This window comes from Erpetoichthys calabaricus, chromosome 1, assembly GCF_900747795.2.
Source record: "Erpetoichthys calabaricus chromosome 1, fErpCal1.3, whole genome shotgun sequence".
NCBI classification, from domain to species: Eukaryota; Metazoa; Chordata; class Cladistia; order Polypteriformes; family Polypteridae; genus Erpetoichthys; species Erpetoichthys calabaricus.
The window spans coordinates 218,572,794-218,596,147 of record NC_041394.2 but is presented as its reverse complement, the minus strand read 5'-3'; the positions used below and the strand labels follow the sequence as shown (position 1 = coordinate 218,596,147).

General features: G+C 35.1%; 1 protein-coding gene across 1 annotated transcript in view; it reads left to right on the top strand.

Moving 5' to 3' along the window:
* Nucleotides 1-23,354, top strand: part of sema3c (sema domain, immunoglobulin domain (Ig), short basic domain, secreted, (semaphorin) 3C) — a 176,608-nt gene that overhangs the window by 107,379 nt on the left and 45,875 nt on the right. Inside the window, exons 3-9 of the mRNA XM_028811866.2 lie at nt 1,035-1,195; nt 1,582-1,644; nt 5,361-5,480; nt 8,529-8,619; nt 15,476-15,595; nt 20,258-20,400; nt 20,915-21,029. Coding sequence (XP_028667699.2) covers nt 1,035-1,195; nt 1,582-1,644; nt 5,361-5,480; nt 8,529-8,619; nt 15,476-15,595; nt 20,258-20,400; nt 20,915-21,029 — 813 coding nt within the window. The remainder of the gene's footprint in view (nt 1-1,034; nt 1,196-1,581; nt 1,645-5,360; nt 5,481-8,528; nt 8,620-15,475; nt 15,596-20,257; nt 20,401-20,914; nt 21,030-23,354) is intronic.

Below are 23,354 nucleotides of genomic sequence, written 5' to 3'. Positions count from 1 at the left end.
GTGTGTGTGTGTCACGCGCTCTCTCGCTCTCTCTCTCTTTCTCGCTGCACAGGAAATGCACAGGGAGAGACTGAACATGTACAAACCGAAAGGGAAAGTGGCTTGTTCGTATACTGAGTGTGTGGTCGTGAACCGAGGGAAAGGTTTGGCAAACTTTTTGGTCATAAACCAATTTGTACGTGTACCGAGACGTTCGTGAACCGAGGTTCCACTGTACTTGTTTTTGTACCTTATGCTGGGACCAGCCCCACTAATGTTCAGTCCTCAACTGGATTAAGAAGGTTGAAACAGTAACATATAGATAAATATGTATGTAACCCTGCGGTGGGCTGGCAACCTGCCCAGGGTTAGTTACCTGCCTTGCACACTGTGTTGGCTGGGATTGGCTCCAGCAGACCCCCGTGACCCTGTAGTTAGGATATAGCGGGTTGGATAATGGATGGATGGATGGATGGATGTATGTAACCAAATGAATTCCCCTCTAAGTTCTAATATTCAAAGACAAAGGATGGTAAATGCAATTATAGAGAGTCCCCAGAAAAACTACTTTGGGAGCATCAGCTATAGACCACCAGGAGACAAAAGAGGACTTTCAGCTGGCAAGAATCCTCACCAACATGAGGAGAATGAACAAACATTTCCCAGACAGTGAACTTGGTGAGGAAATGATAGCTGACCACCGAAGGTGACTCTGCACTAACCATTGCTTCATTGTGCCATCTGGAATATGTTCAATTAACAGAAATATTTATTTCATTCAGTTAGCAATTTATCACAATTACTGCTCAATTATTTACCAATATCCATGGATTAACTCTTTCAGTCAACACTGAAACTTCACAGAATATTGGATTTAGGTTCATTATTCTGTTTCAAAATCAAGTTTTCCTCAACAGTAACTTTTATTCTTGTTGTTTATGTTGCATTCAAAATATTATTGAAATACTGTGTCATAAATCTTTTTTACAGACTCTATTAATTCAGTAAATGTTGAATGTGTTTTGAAAAGAGCATGTCTATTGCTTCCATTTCAGATTTACAAGCCACACAAACCTCGCAACATTACAGTGTATCTCCATATCCCATGGACTACAGGATTCTACTAATGGATGAAGACCAGGATCGGATTTATGTGGGCAGTAAAGACCATGTTCTGTCATTAAACATTAACAACATTACCCATGAATCTCTTTCTGTAAGTTGTATCTTCAATAATAAACTCTGTGTGGCACAATAATGCCTTTCTGAAGTGTACTTTACATATATAAAAGTATGCAACTCAAAATTTTAGATTTGAAAATACAGACTCAATGTTGTTAGTTCTAAACATGGAGGAGAGAAGTGCTGGATTTTAAATGTTGCCTGAAGAAAATGTTCTCTGTTGAGAAAAAGCTGTCTTTTTTGAATGCTATTTTTATTTCACACAACAGAAAAAAAGTTAAAACTGTATGTCTCAATAATCTGTAAATATTAGCCTTTCACGTGTGAAATATATAATGAACATTAACCTGGTATTTTTATTTTTTATATTACAAAGCTTCAGAATTGCATTGACTGTTTTTAATATGCTTCATTTAAAAGGTATTCTGGCCGGCATCAAGCAGCAAAATTGAAGAATGCAAAATGGCTGGCAAAGATCCCACAGTAAGGAGAAAATAAAATGTTTTACTTCTGAGTCAGTTTGCCCTAATGCTCTTGCCAAACAATGACTGAGATGGCTTTCTAACAGGCTGAGCAAGGAAATAAATGATATACAACAAGATGTTTTGTGGTTTTAAAAATGCATAGAGGGAAAGTGCATAGGAAAAAGAAAAGGAAAAAAAGATTTTACTAAATAATTTTCCACTTAGTTAGGAAATGTTTTAGAGCAAAGACATACTTTTTACACTTACAAATACAATGCTTATTCTTGGATTCCTATGTAACATTTGCAAAATATTTTTGAACAATATGCATTATTTTAATTTTCTGTGCTTGTAGAGCTATTTAGAATGTGCAAGTGTTTCATAAATGTCTCTTTTAGATAACTGGACCGTGAAATAAAGCATTCAAGTATCAAAATTTTCCCTGAATCTATCTATCTATCTATCTATCTATCTATCTATCTATCTATCTATCTATCTATCTATCTATCTATCTATCTATCTATCTATCTATCTATCTATCTATCTATGTAAGTTAAGTGCTTCTGTGTATATGGTGAGGTGGCTCAGCTGCTTAAAATACAGTACAAAAACAGCACTCCCACTCAAATTCAATAATCAACTTTGTATTTGTGTCATTTGATCTGAAAGTATGATGTGGACCTTTATGTAAAGAGCGATGTTGAGCAGATAGATGCTCAGTGATTTGGTGGAGTTGCCAAATAACAGCTAGTACAGAACCTCATTTTGGAATGAATTTAAATGTCACCTCTGTAAATGTGTCTCCTTACTTATCATGGCTGCAGCAGTTTGTATACACTAGCTGTAAGCAAAACAAAAGGGGGCACTTCCACACAAAGATTCTCAAGATTTAAAAGAAAATGAATCAGTTGGCTAGGAGCATATCAGGGTGGGAAAATATCCATGTCAAAGTGGAGATGTATGATGCTCTGGACCTGCTGCCATGTCTTCTTCTTTTATCCAATGACATCAGTACCCATAACCAATGAAGGACCAGAGTAAGTGAGCAGACAGGTGACGCTTTAAAATCAGAATACTGGAAGTTTATTTAAAAGAGGAGAATAAAGTGTGCAAATAGTGTATATTCAAATAAGGCAATACATAATTTGAATAAATAAATCCATACAATCCATCCATTAAAATAAACCAGAAACTTTGGTGTGTTCAAGAAATAAATAAATAGAAAATTTGAATGAATAAAGTTCAAATTGCAAAGCAGAGAGTTAAAACCATCACATCCTTTCCTGATCTCTTTCTGTCCTTATCAGTACAATGGGCGACTTCACTGTGCAGCCCATTGCATCCCTGATCCCCCACTCAGACCTGAACTACAGCATTAATGGTTTTCTCGGTTTCCAGGCTGCCTTGCTCTTTTCTAAATGCCACTACATCTGGTTTCCTCTCTAACACCACCTGCTGTGTTCCCAATCAACCATGCAGATTCAAACAACTGCCACAGCTCCCAGCGTGTCATGCTGTTCTCTGAATGCCACCATGTCCTGAGCCTCCTCCTCTGGACCAACTCCTGGTTCTTTGTCTCTCTTTCCTTCTTGTCCGCTCCTCAGCTAAGCTACTGATGAGAGTACTGCCACAGCAGAGAACTGCCTCTTTATGAGATGGTCGGCAAAAACCCATGCTGCCCTTCCCTTTATCCTGTTACCTCTACTACCAGCAATAGCTCTCCCACTCTGGTTTTTCTCATAGCAAAACACAACCCCTCCTGACCCATTCCCTTTTTTTAACTCAACCTGCAGTTGGTGCCTGCTGACTACCATCACCGCTTGAGTGGTAATTATATAATTAGTTCAGCACACCCTGCCACGTGTGCTCCTAACGCTGGCACAAGCTAAAAATGTATGCTAATTTGCTGGGGTGGACACTTCAGCCAACAGATTAATCTTGGAATCAGGAGGAGTAATTTGAATCCTCTCCAGCCTATAAAACTTTTGGCCAACTCTTTATCCTTGCACAAATATCTGAGAAGCTGTGACTGTTTACCAGTTATATGTAAAGATATTTTGAAGACCAGAAGAAAGTTGTAGTTGAAGCATATTGCTGTGCCTTGTGTGTGGCATTTGAACATATTGGTATTCCAGTTTTGGTGTTCAGTATCATTCAATCTCTTATTCATTCTTTATTATCAATAAGTAAATTCAGTTATGACTTTCTTTGAAATCCATTTAGGATTCTATGAAGAATCAGTGTTATCTTCTCTACTGGTCATGATTTTCAGAGTTAGGACAATAATGTTATGTAAGGGTTGTTGTGTGTTTTTTTTTTATTATTGTATAATGATGTCTTCCTAGTCTCATCTGACCACGGCATCCTGTCTTCAGTGGAGGGATGTGCAGAAGAGTGTGAATCAGCAAGTTCACCTCTGAGGTCAAAGTTCTTCTCTGAGAAAGTTGATGAGTAGAAAGAAGCTGTTCCAAATGGAGGAGTTTAAGTACATGATAGACATACGTAGGTGGTGAAGTGGTAGTGTTAGGATGAGTAGATTGAGAATTTCAGAAAATTTCAGAGTTGAGAGTAGTTAGCCGAGTTTGATTCCACAAATGATGTCCTCTGCATGCCTTTTACAAGATGTTTCCCACGATTCAGCTTTCTGGGACTGATCTACAGGGTGTACTGGAAAAAATGGCATGTTTTAGCTACTTTGGGAGCACCTAGAATTTCCTTCAGGTGGGGTGAGCATTATCTTTGGGCAAGGAAGTATGCTAGGTTTAGGCAAAGTTTACCAGAACATGCATAATTAAAATGAGATGAGAATAAAGTATTACCTTGAAAATCCATAAATTAACTCTTTGAGGGCTGAATATTTTTTTCAAAAAACAGTTTTCTGAAAAGCAATGGCTTCACACAGAAATCAAAATAAAACATCTGTTGCTGCATGTTGTGGCTGACTGTTTGACAAGAATATGCAGCAAGCTTGCTGCCAGGCTGTCTTCGTGTGGCTGGGGCAGCAGTGGTCACGGTCACAATGCATTGCAATCTGGTTTCTACCACTTATCATTGTAAGTGGCAGTCCTCCCAGCTGAACATTGCTCTAGGCATGTCAGCTACATGAACCTGTTCAGCACCACAATTGGGGACCAATCAGCTGAAGATGGAACCTCACATTCGTTTTCGATCACTTGCATCAAAATCGGAGTCCGACACAAGTCATAGTCCAATTCAGAGATAATAGGCAAAACGTCGTCCACAGAGTATTTTGCTTTAAGCATTTGCTTTGATCTCTCGGCAGATGTCAGTGCCATTTTTGCCATTGCTTGCACCTTGCTACTCATGCGAGCACAGGAAATCTTGGTCAAAATCAATTAAGCTAACTTTCCTTCTAGCAACGAGAGTCCAACTAAAACATAACGGTTGGTTTTATGACAGTTTACAGATAATTACCATCTTCAACTCTCCTTTTGACAAGAGTTGACATCAGCCCTGAAAGAGTTAAACGTGTTGCAAAATGGAAATGATTGAATATCCAGCTTTCTCTTCCAGTTTATGTTCCATTTATTTCAGATATATTTTTCTTCCATTCATTAGATTATCTGTAAGACAAATTTATCAAAGTGACACTTCTGATCCTTAAAATATTGTTGTGAAATTTGTTGCTACATAAAAGTGAATAATCAAAAAAAAATAGTAGACATACAGCCTCCAAATCATATTGTAATTCAGTGTCTTTTGTTACTATTTTAGCATGGATGTGGAAACTTTGTGAGAGTAATTCAGCCGTATAACCGTACACATTTATTTATCTGTGGCAGTGGTGCATTCAGCCCCGTGTGTACCTACATAAACAGAGGACGCAGATCAGAGGTAAGCATTTTAAGATTTAAAAAAAAAAAAATTCTATGGAGATGGTATTAGTTACTTGTTTACTTTTTCAACAGTAGAATATTGTTTTAGAAAAGGCAAAAAATCACCTAAAAAACACTTATCTATAATGTCACTTAAAACAATAAAAGATTATAAAAATTCCATTTGTCCCTTTAGTGTACCTTTTGTCTTGCATGCACAGGTCCATATTTACTCATTCTGGGCCAGTCTGGGGTTAGCGGCAATACTAACTGGTCTGTCTTTTGGACAAAACAGGCATCTGGAGTATCTACAGTATATAAAAATCAAATGACTATAGAGGGAATGCACAAAGTCAACATGAGGCAGCTGTGCCACAATGCACCTATACCAATAAGCCCCACTAACATAATGCTATATATAATGTATAATAGTGGTCTTTAAAAAAATGAAAAGAGTAATTAGTAATGGATTAGAGGAAATGAGAGTGGTAGCAAATGAGTGTAATCAAGAGGGATTCTTCTGTAGTTGTTCGTTCAAAACATTTTTTAAAGATCACTACAAAGAGAGGAAATTTGAAAGCACTGGAGGAGATCCAATATTAAACCACGTACTGTATGTATGCTTATATAGTATTACATGAAAAATAATAAATAGTTACAATAGATTAAATAGAAAAGGCAGCTATCCAGTACAGTGAATGCAGATTTTGGTAGAGGAAATTTTATTTTTAGGATGTAGCACTTTTATTTAATTTGTTGGAAAGCAGTGGAGTGTGAAATGCTGTCTGCCTTGATTTATAGAAAGCTAAGATATATGAGAGTAATCATCAGAATACATGCAGATGGGTGCAGAATTAGCTTCAACACATAAAACATATCCTTGTTGTTTAAGGATGATTTTCTGAATATCAAATATATCTTTCCATCAAATGTGGGCTGTGGCTGCTAACACTACTTTTCATTAAATTAGGCGTTCGCCAGTTTTCTACAGATGGATCTAATTAATTTTTTTGAGATATATATGACAAATGAAATATACAGCTTTAAGAGATTTAAGCAGCTTTACCTTTCAGCCTAAGCCACATTTAGAGTAAGACTGAAAGGAGATTACAGCATTTACAATTATGAATAGAATAAGTGCAATGGAGGGTGTTTGCATTGATCACGGCACCCCATCAAGCTCAACTACACAGTTATTATTTTACATACATAAATATCTTTAAAATGTTGCTATTAACTTACAAAGCTGTCAACAACTTTACCTCAGAATGTGTTTCTCTTTACAATCTAAAAAAAGGGACAATTAAGAACTTTTTACTGTCTCATAGCCAAGCTACACAATTCTTGTTGAATGTTAATTTAGGTTTGTAGCTGCAAATCTCCCTCTGCGACACTGGATTGGATTAAGTGGGTTTGAGAAAGTTATGTGAGTTATGTCAGCTCTGAATCTCTGGGATTCCCTGCTTCTCTCTCTTTGTGAGGCCCCTCAGTATGTAACATTTAAATCAAGGCTAATGATGCATCTCTCTCCTCTTTTATGCTTCTACTGTGGAATTATTCAATTCATTAAATGAAATATATCATGCTTTACTGAGGCATAACTTTTTCTGTTTCCATCATAAATTGTTTAATTCTGTGAGGTAAACCTGTGATGAAATGTAAAAATAGGCTGAGAATATTAATGGATAGATTTACAGCTGCTTACATTGTAAAATATGGATGTACGTCATCAAACAACTGGCATAGGATTCTGTCTACAAGAACAACAAAAACAACATTTATTTATGAATTGCAACCTGTAGTTTTAAGTGGCTTAAAATGGTGACATGATCTGTCCCTGAGGGCTAGAGAAGTGTCTACCAACTATGCTGGACTGATTATTGTGTCCAAAAATATGATCTGCGCTGTAAGAGCAGTGCTAAACACTGCACCACCATGTCTCAAACAACAAAAGATGCAGAAAGAACAAATACTACAAGCAAGAATACAACAAATGGCCACAAACTAGCAATAAGCAAATAAAATATAGATCATTGCACTTACAGAGTTCCAATTTTGAGGCACACATTCTGCGTGCCATGAAGTGGTAGTGTGAGACTGCTCCATTATTTTAAGCTACTATTAAATAGTAATACATCTTTTGGTATTAGTATTTTTTCTGACACAAGAAGGCTGAGGGATCTTTTAAGCCTTTTATTTTAAAGTGTAGCTGGGCACATGGCTAATTATCCATGCCAATTATCCATGTGGTGCTGTGCTGTGGGTAAACAGGGATCAGTGTTATATATCTGGAGGTAGTACTCCTAATACTCTCATTATGTTCAGCTAATGTACTCCTCAAATAAAAATACTGCAAGTTTGTTTTTGTTTTTTAACAACTGTGGGAATAGAAATCTGGCCAAAGTACAGTACTGATTGGGCGTTGACAGAGAACACTGCTAACTACAACAGGTTAACTGTTAAGCAGTATGTGAAAGAACTGTTTTTCCCAGACACTCTACAGTTAATGTTATACAGTAGGTATGCAGACTGTATAAAATAAGATGAAAGTGACTCTTCTATATTAACTGATAATGTTAATTGTAAATTAAGTCCATATAGAATTGTATAGATATTTGAAAATTTTAAAGTATCACTTCAAAGACAAAAGAAGCCTGGGAATATATACAAAATATTTTATGGTAGACATACAATTATTATTTTGTTTGTTATTGAGGATTGTATGACATGATTTGTTTATTTTGATTTCCTATTATATACATATAAATAATATATAAATATATTTGATTTTATCTAGTTTTACAGTAAGTAAAGCTAATGTGTTTTTCTTCCAAAGAAACTGAAACACAAACAAGTAACAATATAGATTCCTTCAACTGTAATGAAAAAAACAGTTTGTACTGAAATAATTCCATTTACAAGTACATTATATATGCAAATGACTTGTGTGTTCATATGACAAAAACTACAGAGGTGATGGCATGTGAAATACTGGTAATGTTAAGCTGAGATTCCAAAGGACATAAAATCAAAATAATTTCTTTTTTTTTATTATTATTTTCTGCAGGACCAAGTGTTTTTTATTGATTCCAAAACTGAATCTGGAAAAGGTCGCTGCTCCTTTAATCCTAAAGTTAATACGGTATCTTTCATGATGAGTAAGTAAAATGACTCTTTCCACCCTTCACTCCCCTAGCATTCACCAGCTTGTATTACAAGATGTGTTCTTATTTATCCTTCTCTAATACCATTTGTCATGTCTTAATATCCTGCCATTCAGCATTGGGCTTTGAAGTAATATACGGTCAACGGTGTCAAGTTCATGTTGACAGTGTGCTTGCATCACATCAAAATGTTTAGATGACAGTCCTCTGTGAATTCTATTAGTTGTTCATAATGTTAACAATGCATGCTACATACAGTGTGCATTTATTTCTTTATATATATGTATATATATATATATACTGTATATATATAAATACAGTATATACAGTAATACACACACATATATATGTGTGTGTGTATTATGACATATATATACTGTATATACACGTACATAAATAAATACATGCATACAGGATGAGCTAAAACCTTACATGTCTTAATGCATTTGCTTCAGTTTATTATTATTTAAAATTGACTATGGAAACTAGTCTCCCTGAATTCAAATAACCTTGCACATGCATGTGTTTAATTTCTCATTGATACAAAAATAGCTGATAAATCATACAGGCTGGCTCTTCTAATTTTATCTGTGTCAGATGTCTCACATAGATAAAAGGGAGAAATAGAGATCATTTATTCATTGTATGTGGTGACATGCTAGAGTATTAGGTCCTAAATTTTTGCAAAGATCTATCCCTTTCACAGCCAGGGAAGTTATATTCCAGTTTTAAGCTCACTATTGATAATGCTCACTCTTAGTTTTTAACATCTAAATATAAACATACTGAGCAATAGCTGGGGGTTATTAACATGTTATAATTATGTGTGGTAAAATTGTTTACATTATGTAATTTGTAATTACTTTACTAGCAATTCAAATAATTCAATACACATTTTCTGCACTTACAGATGTTGCCTTATGTAGAAAAATTTTATGAAAATAACACTTTTCTAAATTTCTACTTCATATAATCTTTGTGATTTTTTGTTTAAATTATAATTGATTTGTTTTTAAATACTATAGGATTTTTCACGAAGAACATCACCCTAAGTAAAACATCATTATGATATGCATTTTTGGTAATCAAAAAATGAATATAATTTTCTCTTAAAGTTTTATTTAGCAAATCAAATTTAGTATTTAGGTGAAATTGCGATTTTCATCCCAACTCTTTAACTGGTATATGACCTTGCCAGACCAGTTAGTCTAAGAAGGTGTAACAAAAGTTTAGCAAGATTAGTGAGATGTTTTTGTTTTGTTTACACCAAATTGTAAACAGCTGGCACTGTGCTGGTAATTATAGGCGATTCATATTTAAATTATTTACCATAACATGGGATAATGTTTTCTAAATTATCAGTGTTTCTGCTTTGTATTGCTTGATAACCAGTTTAATTCCTTGGAGTTTGTTTTCAATGTGTTTGTATGGGCTTTGCCCTGGCAATCCAGATCGACTGGACCACCTCTTAGTCGTTTGTTCCAACATTGCTTCTTTTCTTCTGGCTCCCCATGACCCTCAGATGTATAAATGATCAATGTTAAAGCCATTAATCTTCCAGCCTGCGGAGGGGGAAGAGAAAAGGCGCTAGGATATGGCACCAACCTGTGGAGCAATGGGGAATTACTATCACCAGAGCTTTTAAGCAGTTCCCTATCCGCACGTGTGTGACATAGTTCCCTCTGAACTTCATACTAATGGGAAAAGAAGGACTTGGATAAAACACATAAGTTCATGAATTCATTCTATACTGTCAGCAATCAGAATGGTTATGGATGTTTACTGATGCAGAATGAAGATTCTTTGGCGGACATTAATTCTATTGTATGCACTTTTTGTATGCCATATGATATCCGAACATCTTTTTTAAAATGTTTTATATTCATTTAAAGGATTTCATTATAAGTCAAGGGCGGCACGGCAGCGCAGTGGGTAGCGCTGCTGCCTTGCAGTTAGGAGACCCAGCTTCACTTCCCAGGTCCTCCCTGCGCGGAGTTTGCATGTTCTCCCTGTGTCTGCGTGGGTTTTATCCGGGTACTCCGGTTTCCTGCCACAGTCCAAAGACATGCAGGTTAGGTGCATTGGCGATCCTAAATTGTCCCTAGTGTGTGCTTGGTGTGTGTGCCCTGCCCGGGGTTTGTTTCCTGCCTTGTGCCCTGTGTTGGCTGAGATTGGCTCCAGCAGACCCCCGTGACCCTGTAGTTAGGATATAGCGGGTTGGATAATGGATGGATGGATGGATGGATGGATGGATGGATGGATGTATGTAACCAAATGAATTCCCCTCTAAGTTCTAATATTCAAAGACAAAGGATGGTAAATGCAATTATAGAGAGTCCCCAGAAAAACTACTCTGGGAGCATCAGCTATAGACAACCAGGAGACAAAAGAGGACTTTCAGCTGGCAAGAATCCTCACCAACATGAGGAGAATGAACAAACATTTCCCAGACAGTGAACTTGGTGAGGAAATCTGAGAAGCTCTGAAGAACTATAAAAGCACATTTAAAAAAGGAAAAGTCACACAGCTGAATCATTATCAAGATTATCAAGATTACTTTTATAAACTTTAGAATGATATTATATAGAGATCAAAAATGCTTAAATTATAAACTGAAAAGTAGCACAACACTGTCTATGAACTGTTTCCTTCTTCTACAAAACAATTACATAATACGCACAATATATAAGAATAAAAATCATACAAGGTTAGATTTGGAATGGTAACAGATCTTCCATTAATCAGTTAAATTGATTTTTTTGATAGATGATAACGGGGTTGATTTACCTGATTTAGAAATATATCATTATTTATCTTTTAGCCAGTATGGACCAGATTAAACCCCCCTACTAACCTGCTATCTTCATTTCTTATTTAATTTAACCTAGCCTATTCCAGATTCCTCTCTGTTCTTCTCTTTATTTCATTCAAAATGAAGTCATACCGCATGTGCTTTCTTTATTTGTGGATTTGTGGCAAAGCTATCTTTTTGTGCACCCTGAGCAGGTCAAGGTATTGTGGTAATATTTATTATAGTTCCGAACATCCCACCTAGAGAGGACCAGGTTTTCTGTCCCTTCTTTTACCTTCTTCTCCAACTGAGATCAATCTTTAAAGCAAATGATGTCATAATGTCCTCTCCACAACTTTTCCACCTCCTTTATAACATTTCACGTTGACTACCTTCAAATCTTTAGCTAATGGCATCCTTATATGTAACTTATATGTAACTTAAGTATTTGCTTGACCTCCACCTTTATTTTCAGTCTGACACCACGACCTGCCTTCATCTTCCCACATCTCTTGGAAAGCTATACTTAATAATATCTGTGCATCCTCTAAAAATGCAAAATTATCGGCGTGTTTATTTTAAACATGTACATTGACATAAACTTTATGCTATATTAATGTCCATTAATCTCATTTGTGCACCTTTAAAATACCCTGTTGTTTTTTTAGTTTTTTGTTTTGTTTTTTATTCTTAAGATTCACTGTTCCCCCAATTTTCTGTTTTTTGGCTTACTGCATGTCCTCTATATTCACTCTAATAATATTCTGTTTTTGCCATTCTTATGGACTTCTCTACTCTTATCATCACTTTCATTCAACAACAAAAGTTATTAGTTCTATGATTCTGGGGACCATCATGTGGGGTATTCTTGTCTTAAATCAATTTTCATGGCTCTTGTTTTCTTGTTTCACTTCTATAAAAATGTGATCACAGGAAAAAATAAATATTGTACTATATTGTTAGCTGTGGCAACCCCTAATGGGAGCAGCCGAAAGAAGAAGAAGAAGATTGTTAATCTTATCTTATTCTTTTTGTACTCAGTCAGTACTATTTCAAAAATCAAATTAAAAAGAAAGACTTAAGTGCCTCTCAAAGTATCATGAGAGTCACTTAGGCATAAGGCAATGAAAAGGAAACCAAAAGCATTGTGCACCTAAGCCTTGAGTGAAGGCACATATGCAGCCAGCTTTGCCCAGCAAATGTCTTATTTGCAGTGCAAATATTCAAGCAAGAATTTTGAGTTTCTAAGAATTTGAAAAGAGCAGCAGCTGAACATTGTAGAGGCCAGCATATTTTGGGCTGACTAGTGCTTAGACATAATGCTTCCTCCTTATATATCATTTGGTTGCTTCCTCTCTGTGTTAACTTGCTTAATGAAGATAATCCATGGTGGCATCCAGAAGAAGGCTGGACCATTTTGGTCTCTTCTGGATTGGATGAAGGACCATCTAATGCTTTTCTTCACTTGTCCTTGAGTTACACAACTTAAAAAGGAAAGAATAAAATTCATGAACAGCTGTCAAATTTGTCAAATGACTATATTATAAACAGCCATCATTCTTCTGTTTGAGTTTATACTTAAATTTAAGTTAACATAAAGGACTAGTATTAGACTGGAGTCACTAGAGACACTGTTTAGAGGCAGGCTCAAAAATATGGACATTGAAAACAGGTGGATAAGGATACATCTAAGGTCGGAAAACAGTTGGTAACTGCCAAGCAAGTAACTACATTGTCAAGTACATACAAAAAAGGACAAAAACACAAGTTTGGCAAAAAATACAAGCAGAAAAAATTAAAGTTAAGAGAAAGTCAACGTTAAGAGAAAATCTAATCTATATGACATTTATGGAAACACAACCAAGGTAGAAAAGGAAAGCCTAACAAATAATCCCAGTACCAAGCTTAAATCTTAAAACAAATTTAGCCCAAAGCTAAATAAACAATGAAACAATAAAATATACCTGCCAATGACAAGTATATTTTATAAGTTGTTAGGAAACATGTGATTTAAGATGAATATTTCAGAAGACACTTTGATGAGTCAACAGTGGACAGTGAAGTTTTCCCAAATTTAACACATCTCCTTATTAGCAACCTGCAATTTTACAAATATTTTCACTGTTACGATACCTGAATTGCAAAGTCAAGATGATCAAGTCCTTCTTCACCACTTTCTGCATTAGGATTCTATCACCTTCATAGATTCAGTTATCTGTTGTACTGACGGCATTAATGAACACATCTTTCACAAACTGTGCACTTTGTATGCCTTTTGTGATTTGGTGGACTAAAAAGCTGCTGTAAAGTTTGAAAATGTGATTTTCTTAAATGTACATTAAACAAAGCATTTGTTCTGACAGAGCATCTGTTCAGATCCCGGCCTTTGCCAGTTTTTGATTTGAACAAGCTTGGTATACATAACATCACTGAAAAAGAATTCCAACATCTCAGTACTGGATATATCAGTAAATGTAAGGAACTGTGTTTACATTAAGAGTTGTAAAAGCTCTCCATGTCTGTGTCCTAAGCTTTTCACTTGCAAGGGTAGTGCTGCAGTGTTTTTCGTGAAGCATTATTAGTTACATGACATATTCATGTTACATGCCTTCACTGCAGGGAGTTCACACTCTCAAAGGTTTTATTCTGTGTAAATCTGAAAACGTTCCATCATCTGTGCACCTGTCACAGAGATGAAAAGAAAATGAAACTAAAGCATTAAGGGCAGGATGTACTTGGTGTGTGTTTTATGTGGTGACTCACTATGCCAAACAAAAACTAATGATGTGTGCCTTGAAATTGCAGAATGTTATGGTGGGGTCTTTGTCTGTTTTTGGGAGGAGGAGCTCTTAGCCTGCTCCACCTAACAGATAATGATGTGGCTATAATTAAATGTATACAGCCTACAGGAATGGCCAAGAGGTTTATATGTTGTTTGACCAATCATAAGAATGGGCAAGATAAGTGGACCAAAATGCTCTGATTATGATATTCTTGTTTGTGCTAGTTATGGTGGTTCTAGCATATCAGAAGCAAACAGCTGTTCTTCTTCCATTTTCATTCACCACAGTGTCTAGGGTTTTTTTGAACGTTACAACAAATAAACATCATCTATTGATGATGGAAGAGAATGGCCAGGCTCAAGCTACGGGAAAGGCAAAGATTTCTCAAATAAGAGCTCTTTTCAGCAGTGGTATACAGAAGGAAATGTTACAACCCACAACCCATTGGACCTTGAAGTAGATGGGCTTTAGAAGCAGATGACCTTGACAAGCTGAACTTAGTTCAGATAATAATAGGCAGATGACGCTACAGTGGGCAACTGGATGATTAAATACTGGAAAATTTTCATCTGGTATAACAAATCTCAATTTCTGCTGAGACACTGTGTCTGGATAAAGATCCAGTCTGACTTTCCCAGGGAAAAATTCAAATCAGTTTCTACTTACAAGTTTTTTTGGATGCTGATTAAAAAGCGCACTTGCATTAAAATTGCTCTTAAACATGGTTATTATCCTCTTCTGACAGCCTCCAAATGTGATCTGATCACAATTCTATCAAAAATGCATTTACATCTGGTTTTAAATGTGCTCAAGTGCTGTCCGATTATGAAATCCCAAAATTGCATGTTAATGTCAGGTGAAAAACAGGGGGCCTCTGACACAATGAGCAGTACTATGTTGGACATTTTTTCCCCTAATAGCTTTTCTTTGTTCTTAAAATGCATTGCACCAAGCAAACAAGAGTTGTATTTTCAATATTGTGCAATGTTGATATAATAGGAAATCAATAATAGTCATAACAAATGATTTTTGCATTATAAATGCTTGTAAAGTTCAACAGCTACAATGATTATTTAAAACTCTCCATTTGAATTTGTCTGCCTTTGTCCTTCACAAGTAATTGGTCTGAACACAACAAAAGGGTTTCCAAAACATGCAGTCAATTATTTGTGCTGCTCTTTTATGTCTAATTGCATAAGTATGTGGCTGTTTTTAGTAACTTGTGATCATTCCATTATGTACTATTTTGCTAATCAAGCTGTACCTTTCTTTACAGATGAAGAGCTCTTTTCAGGAATGTACATAGACTTTATGGGCACAGATGCAGCCATTTTCAGAAGTCTTACAAGAAGAAATGCAATCAGAACGGACCAGCATAATTCCAAGTGGCTTAGTGGTATGAATGTAAACTGCCTTCATGTTATTACAAAGAACACTGTGAAAGGCCTTGTTGATGTTATATAGTGTATATCTGCAGGCACAAGAATTTCAACTTATTGCATTTTTAATTTTTAAGTTTATTTGCATACTAAAAATATAAATTAAGCATTATATAGCATACAAAGTAATGTATCATTTGAGAAGGTGTTGTAGGCTGTAACAGATCAGAAACAAACCAGAGACTCACTACTAACTATTAGTAACTATTAAAACACCAAGCTGGCATGCTTTTAAAAAGTATCGTAATACCTCAGAAATTTAACATATTACCTATTATGAATGCAATATATTATTTACAAACTGCTTATAGGCATTCATTACATTTCATGCTATCCACATACTGGAATAAACAAGTACTCATAATTCTTGAGAAAAACTCTGAAAACTGAAAAACAAAAATGGGACAGTCTTTAGATTAAAAACAGCTGGATATGCATAAAAATGTGACAAAAATGTCACCTCATTTACTACAGTGGTAATTTGGTGCTGGTTTCTGCTTTGCACCCAGTGGTAACCACAACCCTACAATTGTGTTACTTGGGATCGGTGGTTAAACATGCTCATTTGTGGGTTCAGTCCTTTCTGCATATGTTATAATGAGCTATCTTAAAATACAAGTTGGTACTAAAATGGAAACTGTAATTAAATGTAAGAGTTTTTATGTATCATATTTCAACAACATCATATACAGTCCATTCTTTAACCACAACAGGAAGCAAAGAGATGGAGGTGACAATTTTTAATAGATAGATAGATAGATAGATAGATAGATAGATAGATAGATAGATAGATAGATAGATAGATAGATAGATAGATAGATAGATAGATAGATAGATAGACTATTAATCCCAAGGGGAAATTCACATACTCCAGCAGCAGCATACTGATGCAAAAAACAATATTAAATTAAAGAGTAATAAAAATGTAGGTAAAAACAGACAATAAGTTTGAATAATGTTAACGTTTACTCCCCCATCCCCCCCCACCGGGTGGAATTGAAGAGTTGCATAGTTTTGCTGAGGAACGATCTCCTCAGTCTGTCAGTGAGACAGATGAGACAAAATATTTTCACAAACAATGATCCAATACGTTGGTTCCTATATGTTGAAAAATAACTTATTTTTCCATAATAAATTTTGTCCTGACCCCTGCCTATATTTATGCCCTTAATAATTAGTGCTAAGTGTACTGTATGTATTCTGTTGCATTATAATGGCACAGAAAACCAATTTGTTGTTGCTTCATATCTCTTTGTCTACTTTGGTACTGGACTGAGTATCTTCTGTATGAAGTTTACATGAACTCCCCATATTCAAATGTTTTTTTTTTCTCCAACATGCCAATTTCTTCTTTCAGTAAAATGACAGTAAGTGTAATCTACATTTGCCCGGGAAACAGTTTTGTGATGTTGTGTACCATTGTGCCTATTGCTCTGGCTCTCCAACAAATTTGATTTGTATAGGTGGGTCATAAAATAGATGGAAAAATATTGACTCTTTCTGTATTACACAGTATATATATATATATATATATATATATATATATATATATATATATATATATATATATATACATAGAGAGAGAGAGAGAGAGAGAAGGGTTACATCTTACATTACATCTTGCCTGAAGAAGGGGCTTAAGTTGCCTTGAAAGCTTGCATATTGTAATTTTTTAAGTTAGCCAATAAAAGGTGTCATTTTGCTTGTGTTCTCACTACATCCATAATGGCTAACATGGAACAACACCCCAGCACTATATACAGTATATACCTGTACATATACTGTATATATATTTTATATATATATATATACACTGTCCTTGGGTGGATGAACTGGTATAACTATTACACAAAAAAAAATATCTAAAAGTGAATTTCTTTCCACTGATTAGAATGAGATTAATTTTGTTCTTTGAGCTTGAATGATTAGCCCTCAAATTCAGTACACCACAGTGGTAGCCTGATTAATGAGTTACTTTCACAGCCCTTATCCCGGTAAACTTTAGAAGCCACCCTATTTAGTACTATTTTCTCAAATACAATGCCAAAATTGACAAATAAAAAACTAGGAAATGCATATTTTAAACTTTGTAGTCCATATCTCTATACTTTTTCAGGTAAACATAACTGACTGATAGACTGATACTACAGTCAAGTAAATCAAATTGACAGAGACAAAGTTTAAAACTGGTTTACCTGGCTTGGAGCTATTTGGTGTTAGATATGCCTACATACCCTAGATATTACTAGATATACACAGCATATTGCACAGAAATAGTCATCACTAATATTTTCCTAGTTACTGCAAGCAATGTTTTAAAGGCAGTGGACATTTAAGTATGAAAGACAAAAACACAGGGTATTGCAAACAAGATACAGCATGGATATTTTACATGTGGAATCATTTAATGTCACAAATGTTAGGCAGGGTTTGTCAATAATGGATTGTGAGAGACTGAGTAGCACTTTTCTCATTAGCTCTTCCACCAGTTTTTAGAGAGCATGTGAGAAGAAAAGGTGAGAATAAAGAAACTACTAGTGGTGAAAGTTTGGTTGTCGGAAGCTTGAATAACATTTGTGGTTTAAGATACTGTGCTGAAGTGAAACAATGCAAATAATTCAAGTAATTAATGAAATATCAATATTATACATATTGCAGCAAATAAAGTATGCATGAAATAAAGAAGACACTTAAAGTCCAGTCTCTCTGGAAAAATCAAAACACTTTAGTAATGAAGCTATTGACACTTTCAACACATTGTTAACGTGTATGAATAAATTCTGGTGGGGGATATGAGAGAGATGTCATAAAGATGACTCAAGCAATTCTGAAAGGTCAACTGTACAGGGAACATGCAATTTCTCTATTTGTGACAGAAATAGAAATGTCCACGGATACTTATAAAACAGTGGTATAATTATTCAAGTAATGCCAAAGAGAAGGCAGCAGGCAGCCCACAAAATTACTGCAGCTGGTAGTGACACACCCATTAGATGACATCAGTTAAAAAAAATAATTGAGAAAAAGGCAGTGTGGGAAAGCAAGTTTTTTGTCAGGAAGAGTGTGTTTATTCAAAAAATGTGAACCATAATTATTACTAATGGGCATGTTTGTGATTGTACATCTTGCTCACTTTTTGTGATCTTCTTAAGAGTCTTCTAAATCCACCATCTCAATGTGTTTGCTACTGAGCTGAACAATGTTGCGTGTTACACTATCTGCAGTGGTCATCGTCACACATTTTTGTGGAATAATCTTTTTGGTATTGCCACCCACTTTTTCCCATATAAGTGTCTTTCTGACTCACCAAACAAATCCAGTGCAATCATTAGACTGGGGGGTGACCTCCTTGATGAATCGAGCATGATCTTTATAGGAGAAGGAGGATCAAGCAATACAATCAGAGCATCGCTCGACCACAACCCACTGCCCAACCCACTTAGCAAATCACTATCAATATAAACACTAGTAACTCACAACTCACCGACTCACCACTCATCTCAACTCAACTCAACTCACCAATCCAATAGTGGGTTGCAACTCAGTGGTTGAGAAACCCTGAACTAGAGGGCACCACCTGACTGATGCAAAGACCTGATACAACCTTTTAACAAATCAGAACACCTCTCAATTACTTGTTTTGTGCATGCAAAGTCCATATTCAATTTCTCGTCAAACAAGGATGATGGATGTGTCCCACTGTCTTTCAAAAGCCAGATACAGTACATGTTGCTGTGTCTTGTTTAGGTCCTCGCTACTTGGCCTTAACGTTCTTTTCACAGATGATCTCAACATTTCGGGAAGGATATCCTTTTCTGCAAATTGGTTTTGAGGCTCATCAGTGGGGATTTTATATTAATATGTGTGCAATGAGTAGCACCAATCACATTTGGAAGCCCACGTATTCCATGAAATTCTCCTTTTACTGTTTGCAGGCCATGTAATAGACTTTAAAATGTAATACATGGTTGAGCGCTGCACACAATGGCAAATGAGTAGCTTAACGAGGAAGTAGTCATTCCCAGTGAGTCTCCAAGAGCACCAGAAAAGAATTCTAGCCAGGCATGTTAGGTCAAGTGGGGCTTGATTCTGTGCATAAGATTAACTTTTAACAGTGGGCCACAATGTACATTTCCATTTTTTTTAAAACTGTTTAATTTTCTACTATTTCCTCATGGCTTATTATGTTAAATGTATTTTCACTTCTTTATCTTTAACTTGGTTATCTGTTGAAGAGTATTTAGGTATCTTAAGAACATGGAATATAATAAACAGACTATTTTCCATCTCCTGAAGTAATAGCTGTATGCTTTCATACAACCACTTCTACTTTTCAATAAAGTCATCAAGATTCAATGTTATTCTCACCATCATAAGTCTCTACTCAATGATATACTTTGTTCAAGAAACCCAGTCCTTATCTTTTAAATGGTAAACTTGTAGCTACCATTTGCACATACTTTTACCAACACCAACTACAAATCTATAATGGGAACAATGCCTGGTGGGACACAAGGCAAAAACCAAAAGTACATTTTTCAGTTGAGACACATTAATAAATAGAAATTACTCAAAGTGCATTGTGATAAACCAATTTTAATTTGTTTTTGTTATTCTAGAACCAATATTTATTGATGCTCAGCTCATCCCTGATGGCTCTGACCCAAATGATATGAAATTATACTTCTTCTTTAGAGAAAGACTGACAGACAACAATGGGAACACGAAGAGCATTCACACCATGGTTGCTAGAATATGTCCAGTAGGTATAGTGTGTTTCCATGAAACTAAACATAATCCCATACTTGCATGCATGCAGACTAATGCCTTTTGACCAATTTTCAATTAATTTAAATTAACTAAACGTACATCTCTGATAAATTGTTTGTCATCTGTGTTTTAGGTGGGCTATGGAATGGTTAACAAGTTTATTTTTAAGAAAGAAGTAGGCTAATCTACTGCAATGTAAAGAAAAATTATAAATATTTTTTAATAATAATATCATAGTCATTATGTCAAATGTCTCAAAGAAAATGTTTTGATATAATTAACCATTAGGTATTTCTAAAAAATAATGGAATATGATGTGCAATTACTGGTTTACCTTTGCACAAAGTAAAATATAAGCGAATATCAAATCAAGTAGTTACACTGCTTTAACCAAACGGTTTGCACTAATCATGGTTTCTTTACTTTCTTAGTAATTTATTTATCAATTGCTTATGCTACACCTTTTGCGCTTTCTTTCTTTCTTTGTGTCACTTTTTTCATTTCAGAATGACATTGGTGGACAGCGTAGTTTAGTGAACAAATGGACAACCTTTTTAAAAGCACGGTTGGTGTGTAGCGTTATGGATAATGATGGAGGTGAAACACATTTTGATGAATTAGGTATGTCAATGAGAAAATCTAGGAGACTACTTAGTTCAAAGTATGAGTTTGTAACCAAATTTTTTTTCAACACAGAAAATTCATATTTTCTTAATTACAGATCAAGTTTAATAATTACTATCATTTTTTAATTATATTAAGTCTAACATTGTTAAGCTTGTTTAAATGTTGATTACATTTATTTTTCAAAAGTTATTAGTTTGAAACACCAAGCAGTTACATTATTGGATTAAGATATTTCACTGTGATCTTATAATCTTCTTTATTAAAGTAAAATGCATGCAAGGATCTTTTAACCAACATGTGCAGGAAATAATTTGCATTTCATTTGAAGAGTTACTAGTCAGCAAAAACATCAAGAACATTACACTTTGTATGTCATTTTTAGTTTATTTGGGTCAACAAGTAAATAGAGATGAGATTTGTATGTGTCTAACTGGAATACTCGTAATTAGAAAAGTACAGTATATCAAAAGTCTCAATTTATTATGGATAACCCTTTGAATGATTAAACAAATATTCAATTCTAATTTAAGAACATGTCAAAAATGTTGGTAATCAATGTTATTAAGTCCGTTGGAATTTATAGCATAAAAATATTGAAATGCAAGTGGCAGACATGTGACAGAAATTACATATCCTGAATTAAATTAGGAGGAGTTGATTACTTGTCTACAAAAGAGTTACATCTAATAATATATCAAAGGTGTGTTTTGGCACATTTTCTTATATATAAATGTCTACGCATGGAAGTGTGTGTGTCTGTCTGTCCGGCAGAGAAGTGTGAGGCTACAGCATGAAGCACAAAGAAAGCGACTCTGTCGCCAAACTGAAACGGCCGAGAAAAGAGAGAAACTCGCTTAGCTGATAATACACAAGTGAGACAAACATGCTGGCAACACGAAACATAGGAGAGAGATGCACAGAGTAGTTCCTTTCAATTACCTGACATCTCTACATTTCAATTTTTTTTTTGACGAATTCAATAGTTTCTGGGACTCCGGGCTTTTTACAGCACGGGCTTACACAGCTAGTTTATTTATAATGATTTACATCATTGAAAAGAATAATGTAAAATACAGATTTAAAAAATAAGCAAAATGCATTAACACATTTATTTTATGCTGAAACAAAGCCAACAGATTTCTTTGCTTTAAACTAAGCATAATCAGGCTTGGGGACTGTTGCCATTATCTGCCTATCTGTTAATCATAAACAAAATTAACACATTTTTATACTCAAGGAATGTCACACCTATTTTCCCAACAGACAGTTGTAATATGTTGGTTTAACTTTTGGTGAAAAGGCTTTTATATCTGTAAACATTGTACATGATTGCTTTACAAACTATGTTGTCAAGGAGGAGTTTTTCTTTTGCCAAGTTAGATATTTATATTTCGGCTGGAGAGGGTTGTTATATATTGTCGTAAACCTGACATTGATAAGCTCAAAAATGGTGTAGGCCTCAAAACCAATACAAATAAAATCTGCACTAATCAAAGGTCTGGCATAACTATTAGACCTCACTACTTCAGACACCGGGACCCCAAACACAAGAGGAGAAAAATAGACAAAAGTCAGAAGTAGAAAGGGAAAAATCCCTGGCCAAACCTTCTTTGCCTAAAAGGCCAACTTAGAAGTGACTGAATCCAAAAATCACAAACCAGAAATAGTACCTTCATTCAAGAGTCAATAATCAAAACCAGAGAATCTAAAGAAAATCACAAAAGGCACATTGCAATAGTCTGCAGCCATCATCATTTCCGAAGTAGTCATACTATCATCTGCTTCTTCTTAAACAGCACTTAGGTGGTTCCTCAGCTGCTGCATTAAGTGACTCTGCCAGAGTCAAAACATTCAAGACACAAGAAACATACTGTAATTTACAGTAAAGGATCAGGCAGCAAAAAAATAAACTCCAGGTTAGCATCACACACCCTTCCTGGTTATCCAAAATTCCCAATAATTACAAACGGACTTTGCAATATTTAAAGTGAATTACTTCATGGCTTTAGAATTTTCTTTGACGAGAATTTTCATATTAATATATTGGGCTAGGCCTTCTTGGTATTATTTTGATTTCTGTTACAACCACTGGTTGGTTTTCTTGACTTTTTTGATTAGTCATTCTCTTGGTCCACTATTTTTTCTGTTTCTGCTCATTTTTTTATTCTTGGTAGAACAGCCCTTTGTCATAATTGTCTGAAATCAAATTAATGATGGTTAATTTTTTGACAAAACAAGAAAAACCATTGTGACTGAGTTAGAGAATAAAAGTTAGAAAGTCATTTCTCAGTAATCATCAGCTCACATTTTACTACTAAG